Source organism: Lissotriton vulgaris, chromosome 9, assembly GCF_964263255.1.
Source record: "Lissotriton vulgaris chromosome 9, aLisVul1.2, whole genome shotgun sequence".
NCBI lineage: Eukaryota > Metazoa > Chordata > Amphibia > Caudata > Salamandridae > Lissotriton > Lissotriton vulgaris.
In genome coordinates, this window is record NC_141697.1 from 1,023,518,421 (window position 1) to 1,023,528,200 (window position 9,780).

Genomic DNA, 9,780 nt, shown 5'->3' on the forward strand with positions numbered 1-9,780 from the left:
TTATGCACTTTATGGCTAGAAACCATATCATGCTTTTACAGTACTACTTTGTAATACTGTTCGTATTATATGCAGTGTACTTTATAACCAGTATTACGATTGTAGCAGTTCATTTCCAATGCTTGAGAAAGAATGTTCAATACATATTTATTTAAAACACCTGTCTCTCTATTTTTCTCTGCATCTCTGGTGAAACGAAGCATGCACGATTGACTGAGTAAAATAGTTATCTATTGGTTCCGCGACTCTAAACATTTGATTTCTTATTCTTAAGAAACAAAGTTGTCATGTTTATGCGGTTGTCAGAAACTAATCCCTTCTTGTGAATTCAAGAAAGTTTCTAGTGACCTCTGAGTTAGCTGGCACTCACTATTAAGTTTAATATATTCGGTAGAGACCTAGTTGACTTCAGTCCTACGTCTTAACTACAGTATATATTATTCCAATGCGCAGAGCCTATTGGAAATATAGGAACTACACTACATCCTGGGAGGGCACCTCCGCCGTGTTTTCTGGTACCCGTGCCCAAATAGTGCTCCTGTCCGGAGCCGGGTCACTTCTAAGGGCTCTTCCATCGCTTCGGACACACTTCTGCCACTAGCACGCAATTGGATTTTCCGTGTGAGTCCACCGAGTCGCTAGGTTTTGTTTCAAGCCAGTTCCGGGTCTCGCATTTTAAAGGACAGGGCCGCACCCCTCTCGCAGGCCCCGCCCCCCAATATTAAGTCCACGCTGTACAGCTTTAGGACGTCCCAGTGTGAACTGCGTGCACTTAGCCTACGCCTCTCTCATCTGTCGTGACTGGACTCTCCACCTCTACAGCTACATGTGCCAAGGAGCAGAGCAGACGCCGCCGGAAGCGCCGGCACAGCCCTCACCGATTCCCTCGGAGGCGACGGCTCCCAGGACAGCGCACCAGCTCTCTGGGACACTCATCTGCACTGAGGCGAAGCCGCCAATTTCTTCATAGAGCTTTAACAAAACTACACAAGTTTAGAACAGCGCTAAAATAAAACAAGAGAAGTCCCAGGTCCCAGGAGGGGGCCCGGGTGAAAGTAGAGAGGCAGGGTGTTTTTCGGCGGCGGCGCATTGCCCAGCAGCCCGGTGAGTGGGGCGCACCAGTGCATGGAAAGTGAAAGTGCTTTCAAGGGCTTAAAGGGAGACAGGAGATGCGCACTGCGCGCGCGTCCACATATCCAGTCCGATCTGGTCTGCAGCCTGCGTGTGCCCCAGTCCGGCCTGCAGCAGGCGCGTGCCCATCTCCTGTCCCCCTTTAAGCCCTTGAAACCATAGCCGCCGACTATAGGTCTCGCTGCGACAGGGCTTCGCCCTGCGTCGCAGGTGCGAGACCTAAAAAGGACGAATGATACGCAAAGGCGAAAGCAGATTTTCAGAACCTTTAAGAGTGGTTAAGGTTTAGTGCAATGCGGCTTTATTAAGTGACAGCAAGCTGTGGCCTGCTAAGAGGAAGTGAGAGAAAATAAGTTACTGTACATAAATCTTACGATTGAGTAGATGATTTTCCCTCTGATGATACAATGTGTGGAAATAATTACAGTGATCACAATTTTTGTGAAGGACATGCTGGAGGGGAGGTTCTTGAGTGACAAGTGAACGGGGATACGGAGGCCTCTCCCATGGAGCACAGGGTGGTCAAGCAACAGGGTGGAAGTGACTTTTGGTAGCACAAACTACCGTCTCAAGATTGGGAGGATTTGCATGAAGCCAAAACTCTTGGAAGATTTTTTGCTCCTGGCGCACCGTCTGATTTGTTTTCTTGCTCAACACTATTATAGATGCCCTGTTCAGTATTACTGTTTTGTTTAAGTAGAATATTACTGCGAGTTAATTTTTGCTTGCCTATGCACTTTCTTTAGGTCTCGCCTGAACCTGGGCACATGCGCTGCTCTGCGAGCCTTCTAGTAAGGGGCATTAATCTCTAAACACACGCTTGTGCTTTTATCTCCCGCTATTGGCCTTTGCGTGGTTCTTTCTAAGAAAGACAGCACGCAATTGGCCCATGGCAAGTGTATGTCCCGCCTTCTCTGTCTCCTGGCCTAGGGTGCTCAGGAGCGTAGCCGAGTGCCAGCTTCATACCTCGCATTCCTGGCAGTGCACGCGCAGCACGCTTGTTATCAAGTGACATCTGTAACTGGAGTCTCTTTACTTGTGGCTGGTTTCTCGAAGCCTGCTTGCTCCTGTCGCCCTCCTCCTTGTGTAGGCGCTATGCCTCGGTCACCTAGGATTGAGTAAAAAGCCGCTGCTCCCAGCGGTATATAGAAACACTCTGGCACAAAACCCCATGAGCTGTCACTCCAGCAGAATATGCATGCTGTTCCACGGGCTGCAATGTTCTCAGTAAACAGTCCTGGGAAAAGTCTTTAAAAAGCTCACTGCAGATATAGGCGAAATGTTTGGCATTTAGCAAAAGTAAAAATGTTAAATCGATATGTTACCCTTTTTTGAAAGCCCAGTAAAATAATTTTTTTCTTGTTATCTTTATAGGTCAAGCCTGCCCCACAGTGCAGCTGTCTGCTTGCAAAATACCTATTGTGGTCTTCTCAAGAAAATAGCTTCCCTCCCATTGGGTATCATTGGTTGCCTTTACTGATGTGGCTGCCTTCTATTCGATGGCTTGCCTTGTCCATCTTATGGCTGCTCCTCACCACGAACATTACCAATTTACTTGTGCCTTACTACTGCGCAATCTTAAAGAACAACTTTTTTACATGCATGTAAATCACTTCACAAGAGTGCATGTGTTTTCCAGCTGACTCCCTAGTGTGCTTGTCTTCTCGTCTCCACCTGGCTCCATGTTGCTGTATATTTCTCCCCGCCCCCTTCCGTGAAGCACTCTCCCTAATTTTTGTTCCCCCTTTGCATTCTCACCTGTGTGCTTTGCACCACCACTCCACTCGTTGGCTTTCCCACCCACGTTCCCTTTTCTCTCACAAATTTCCTTTCTCCACCACTCAGTGTTGTTCCCCACCCATCTGTATTGCTTCCCCACCCGCACTCTTCTTTTGCTTCACACCACTGCCCCCCGTGTTGCTTTGCCCTCCCTACTTCCCATGTAGTTTCTACCCCCTCTTTGTTGCTTCCATCCCCCATGTTGCTTTTACCATACGCTTGTGTGTATTTGTGTTATTTGCCAATACAACTGAGAACAGTAAACAAAAAGGAAAAATAGCACCGGTTCCATTTTGAAGGCGGATGGATGGGTGGTGCATGTGCCTACAAAATTACGTGGACGGTGGCATCATAGGCCTTCTTTTGAGGTTTCGCTGGGGGGCGGAGCCGTTAGGCTCCTCCTCCAGAGAAATCTATTGAGTACAGTAAGCACTATGGAACACGCCCCCCCGTCCCATTGGCTAGCTCCATAAATGGAGCCTAGCCATTGGACGAGGGGCCTGTCCATCAATGCCGGACCAGACACGGGGGCGTTCCCGAGATTCTTTGGCTTTTGCCGACGTCACGCGACGCCGGGAACGCCCCCGAGTCTGGTCCGGCCGGGCCGTGCTTGCTGCTGTCCCTCTCCACCCTTTTTGCATCGTATTCAAGGCCGTGGGCGGGGTTTATTTATTTTTTTTTGTCCGTTTTGTTTGGTCATTGTGTGGCCGATCTCCGCCAGAGGAAGTCCATGCTGGCCGTTCCCGCCCCCCCTCCCGCTGTCCGTGTGCCTCCCCGCCCCCCCCTCCCGCTGTGCTGTCCGTGTGCTCGTTGGTTGCTTGTGCTTGTTTATTTTGCCTGAAATAGTGAATGCTCTGTCACTTGCTGAGATCTGTTTATTTGAAACATGTTTCCCGCCTCCCGAGCCGCAGCCGGTCCCGATGCGATGTAGCACGGCCTCCGCTCTCCCCGCCTCCCTCTACCCTCCCACAGCAGATCCCCGCCTCCCCTCCCACAGCAGATCCCCGCCTCCCTCGTCTCTGGTCGGGCTCCCGGCAGCTGTTCTTTGCTAAAGCATCTCCCCGCCTCCCTCTCCCCTCCCACAGCAGATCCCCGCCTCCCCTCCCACAGCAGATCTCCGCCTCCCCAGCCGCAGCCGGTCCCGATGCCGATGTAGCACGGCCTCCGCTCTCCCCGCCTCCCTCTCCCCTCCCACAGCAGATCCCCGCCTCCCCTCCCACAGCAGATCCCCCGCCTCCCCTCCCACAGCAGACCCCCGCCTCCCTCGTCTCTGGTCGGGCTCCCGGCAGCTGTTCTTTGCTAAAGCATCTCCCCGCCTCCCTCTCCCCTCCCACAGCAGATCCCCGCCTCCCCTCCTCCCCTCCCACAGCAGATCTCCGCCTCCCCAGCCGCAGCCGGTCCCGATGCCGATGTAGCACGGCCTCCGCTCTCCCCGCCTCCCTCTCCCCTCCCACAGCAGATCCCCGCCTCCCCTCCCACAGCAGATCCCCCGCCTCCCCTCCCACAGCAGATCCCCGCCTCCCTCGTCTCTGGTCGGGCTCCCGGCAGCTGTTCTTTGCTAAAGCATCTCCCCGCCTCCCTCTCCCCTCCCACAGCAGATCCCCGCCTCCCCTCCTCCCCTCCCACAGCAGATCTCCGCCTCCCCAGCCGCAGCCGGTCCCGATGCCGATGTAGCACGGCCTCCGCTCTCCCCGCCTCCCTCTCCCCTCCCACAGCAGATCCCCGCCTCCCCTCCCACAGCAGATCCCCCGCCTCCCCTCCCACAGCAGATCCCCCGCCTCCCCTCCCACAGCAGATCCCCGCCTCCCTCGTCTCTGGTCGGGCTCCCGGCAGCTGTTCTTTGCTAAAGCATCTCCCCGCCTCCCTCTCCCCTCCCACAGCAGATCCCCGCCTCCCCTCCCACAGCAGATCCCCGCCTCCCTCGTCTCTGGCCGGGCTCCCGGCTGTTCTTTGCTGAAGCACTAACAGTTGAACTACTTATGCTTCACTGAAGACAGATGCAGTCCCGTGATAAGTTGATGTGCCAGAATAAATCTTTATTGGAACTTACTTGAAGACGTCTCTTCTTTTGTTGAATATTGTACCTTGGCACACCTTGCAAAGTCATATTTCGATCATGTCTCTTCCAATGTGCTTTTGATTTTGCAACCTAAACTGTTTGGTGTCTTTAGACAACACCAGTCCCAAAGGAACAGGCGGCTTGACAAGCTTACTCTTCGACCCCAGTGGCCCCCTCTCTCCCATCCGCCCAGCCTCTGCCTCCTCTCCGTGTGCCACGTTTCGTTGCCCGCGTGTTCATATTAAGGAGCTCACCCATATGAATTTGCCTGTATTCGTTTGTCCGCTCTATTTATTTTAAGACTTTTTCTGTGGTGCTGCCAAGGCACTTTCTAGCGCTTAGCAATGGGACTCAATGAGCTTGTCAAAGAGAAACTCGCTGAATCGAAGTAGCCAGGACTGATCCAGGGCGTTGGAACCGGCCGCGATGTCAGGATGTCTGGGGGCGTAGCTGGCAGAAGAGGTGGCTTTTCGCCCTCGTGGAATTTTGTGTGGTTCTCCTCACGTCTGAGGTATCTTTGGAGCGGGCTCCAGAGTGTAGCGCCTTGAAGCTAAAAGGAGCGCCTGTCAGATGTTCGGCACCTCGCAGGACGAATTGCCAGCGAGTTCAGTGAGGCATTGCCGGCCTCGGGTGCCCATATGGCTGCTAGGGGCTAACACCTTGGATATTGACCCACGTGTGATGCTGTGTAGTGCTCTGGGGCAAGCACTCGAGCCATCGCAGAAACTTCAAAGTGCGCGAGATGTGGTCGTAACACTGATTGACAAGCAGTGACTTGGGCCCCATGTCTCTCTCCCCTCATAAAGGGTTGGTGAAATAAAAGGGTATCAGCCGGGGGGGAGAGGGGACGGGCACGATTGGCACTTTTTTTCTGCCCCCGGCCGTGAATGCAAACTTCTCACTGGAAGACATTACAGTGATTTAGTGTAGAAAACAATCGGCCGCGAGCTGCTCTGTAATGGAGCATCAGTAACTCGCGTTTGCAGTGTCCAACATGTTAATGTATTCGGAGCTGCTAAGTAGCCTAATGTGTCCTGCAACAGCTCAGCATGGCTTGTTAATTCAGCCAGCAGTGCATTGTATTTTGGGACCTATAGTCCGGGTCATTGGAATTATGCAATTTTGTGACCATGGCCTTTTCTGCATAATTATGGCTTTGTGGCATTTTCACACCTAATCCACAATCTGCTGTATAATCTTCACATTTCAATAAAAAAAGGATTGTACCCAACAGGATCAAAAGAGACTGCATGTGCAGCAGCACCTGTTACCGCGCACTGAAGGGTCCCCCACAAAAGTTACTGGTCACCTTTTTGTTGCCTATTTCTGCATTCGGGAGTCAAAGTGGCTCTGATAGCGTTACCATATCAACAAAATTCAAAATTATGAGGTAATACTAACATCAAATGTGTCACACCATTCTTAAAATGTCTTTTCTTGCTGCATAAGTTAGGCACTGTGCCACATAATTTGATCCTAATTTACCACAAAATTTCAGTGGCCCAGCCCAGAGTTGGCTCTAAAACATTTTTAAACATATGCTCAAAATATCCCAGAATGCCAAATGCTTTTGACTACAATGCCGAAGGAGCATTCAGGTATAGTACATGATATGGGAACATTTGATACCTAGGTACGATGTGAAAAAAGAAACATTAATTTTTTATCAAAACTTCTTGGCCTTCTAATTTGACCTGATTTTCTACCTCTTTTTGTGCACTGCAGAAAAAAACAGTGAACCACTTTTTCCTGCATTCCCTTTCTTTTTTTCTGATTCACGTGTTTCTTGGTGACTTGCTTGTTCGCGTTGGGCTAGGAAGGGTAGAGAGCCTTTTCAACCATGCAAAATTGAGTAACATCTGCACTGGGCAGACCATTTGCACAAAAAAAGGTGATTTCTTCCGTAGGCTGATATTTTTTTTCCATCCCACATTTTTAACAGTTTTGTATGCCCACTACTGCAGCTCACGTCCCTCATTCGTTTTTGCTCATTTGCTACAATATACTTTTCCTGTCCAATATGGGATACATTCTGAGAAAAAAATGAAGCACAACATGGCTATTGGGCTATTCTTTTAAAATGCCCCACTATCCCGCAATCACATATGTGAAATGTTCGGCTAAATTGCTAAACATACTTTTATTTAATGTCATAAATTGTAGAACATTGTGGCTCAGTTTCTTTTAATTGTTAAAGGCTGTACCCCCAAGACCTACCAACCAAACGCCATAGCTTAATTGCAATATTTAACATTTTATATATTAATTGTTTTATTCATGATGCCATTTTATTTGGATTTGAGACTAATGTAGTTATTTTACACGGGGTGGGGGTCTTCAGAATTAAAAGTTTGAGTACCATTGGTCTATGCCATGGGTACTCGCAAACATTTGCCCAGGGGCCACAAAGTACGGTCTGTGGTGTGACCGAGGGCCGCCCTGATGCCAGCAGGGTGGCAGTAGGGGATCTGGGTGGGTCAGGGATTGTGTGTAAGGTCTAAAAAAATAAATACATGAGAAAGCATTTATTTGCAGGTTAACTAAAGGTAAGTGGACACCCCGTAGTTACTTCATGACTTAATTTAACCTGTAAATAAATGCGCGCATCATTAAAAAAAATCTGAATATTAATGCTGAGCAAGGAAACAGCAGCTCCTGCTGCTGTTCACCAGGGCAAAGGTTTTTGAAACAGTGGTCACTTCTACTGCAGACCGGGAATCCAACACAGTCCTCTTGATTTGCAGTCCTTTTCAGGCTTGTCAGGTAGCCAAGATGAACTTAAAGAACCACTGGAAGGAGCTGCTAACTACAAGACCACCTCAGGAGCGGCTGCAAATGTAAAAACATCTTCCCATGCCATTATCTCACCTGTGTCTGTTGTGAAATATTATATAGCGTGCAGTTGTCTATTTTGTGCTATTCAAATATATACTTCTCTTTTCAGATTGAGGATCATTATTGTAAAGTTGGCAGTAAGAGCAATGAGGAAGGGAGAGACTGGCAAATCGATGGTTACAATGGGGTTCATTTACAAAGCTTTTATCTTGTTTAAGTTGCTTTTACGCCTGGATCAAAGCAGAGCAAGTGATTGTGATTCATTAAGGTGTCATGTACTTGCACAAGTTCGTTTTATGTATTGTTTTGTAACTGTATTTATATAGTGCTTACTACCCCTGACAAGCTGTGGTTGGGTGGATGGAGTCAGTTGATGAATGGAGTTAAGTGGTGGCTAGGTGGATGGACTTAGTGGGTGGATGAAGTGTGTGTGGGTGGGTGTGTGTGTGTGTGTGTGTGTAGCTGTGTCTGTGTATGTGGCTCTGTGTGTGTGGCTCTGTGTGTGTGTGTGTGCGGCTCTGTGTGTGTGTGTGCGGCTCTGTAGGTATGTATGTGTGTGGGACTCTGTGTGGGTCTGTGTGTTTGTGTGTGGCATTTGCGAGAGATTAAGCTATTGGCATTGTAAATGACAGTGCCATTTATTTATCTATTTTCAAAACCAACACATAAATAAAAATGTTGTCATTTACAATGCCAATAGTTCAAACTTTTTCAAAGGCGAAACCGTTGCATTGAAAATGCTTGTTACTCTTATTTATCCATGCTGTACAGTATCGCTAAAACCACTGGCAAAGCTGCTAGGTCCCAAAGGCGAGACCTGTTGGCTTTTCCAATGCTTGTTTTTTGTTTGTTTTTATTAATTGGAAAGGGGGATGAGTCCTTGCCTTGACACTAGAATGTATTTGCGTAGGTTGGAATTCTGTGGGGTGAAATGTGGGGAACTTTAACGGGGGACTTCGCAGTGAAGAGACGGTTGTATCTTGCCTTTCTCGCTTACTTCCGGTGTGAGTACCTCAGGAAATAGTGGCTACGTTGCATTACTATCGGCTCATCAAATCCCCTCTCCTCCTTTCAGGCCACAGACTACTACAGTCGTTCCCATCTGTTGTGGGAATTGGCACCGGACATCCTCGCCACACCCACTTAAGGAACACCCTCTTAGTTGCAGTGGATGGCGACCTTCACCTCCCGGTTGTCTCGGAAAGCAGCAGCAAGACAGGTACTTGTCGATATGCTACTACCTCCACCTCTTAACAGGCAAAGCCTCACCCTTGCAGATCCCGACTCCCGAGACCCATCTGAAGGCCCAGATCCCTAAAAATCATCTCCAGGAAGCCCTTCCTTCCCCGGCTTACCAAAAGAGTTGAGGAAATCCGCGATCTTTTTGATGCTGCTGGTTATCACCTCGATGTACTCGCGGTTCGCCCAGTCCTGGTGGATCTCGCGCTGCACCGGGTCCTCTTGATTTGACATCTTCTCTCTCCGGCTGCTGCTGTTTTGCGACTGGGCGACCCCGACAAGAGGAAGTACTAGCAACGGCACAGAACTCGACACACTGCCATCTGCTGTCCAATACCCGGAAGCGCTAACAGTGAGCAGTGCTCGAGCAACGGTGGCAGCAGCTGGCGAGATAGCAAAATCTATACAGAGCTCTCAAAACAGCGCTCTCTGCTGTTACTGGTGGAACAACGTAGAACATTTCGGCGTTTGTTTACTCGGGTCTGCCCAGTTGACATAAAAGATGGACAACACATTCCGTAATGCCACAGAGTGCAGGAAAGACTGGCAAAACAAACGTCATCAACACGGAGAAAGGACCGAATCTTGCAGGAATAAGACAGAACTCTGGCAGACATTTTTACACGGCTCACCGACCATTTGGCACCTTACTGTAGTGACAGTGGTAACAAACACCAGAAGGTATATTTATATTATTAATAAAGATTTATTGTAATACAAAGAGCTTGTGGCAACGG

The 9,780-nt window shown here is 49.2% G+C and overlaps 1 protein-coding gene across 1 annotated transcript in view; it reads right to left on the bottom strand.

Moving 5' to 3' along the window:
- BRK1 (BRICK1 subunit of SCAR/WAVE actin nucleating complex) overlaps positions 1-9,482 on the bottom strand; it is a 61,006-nt gene extending 51,524 nt beyond the window's left edge. Inside the window, exon 1 of the mRNA XM_086938923.1 lies at positions 9,160-9,482. Coding sequence (XP_086795049.1) covers positions 9,160-9,277 — 118 coding nt within the window. The 5' untranslated portion in view covers positions 9,278-9,482. The remainder of the gene's footprint in view (positions 1-9,159) is intronic.
- Positions 9,483-9,780: the final 298 nt, after the last annotated feature.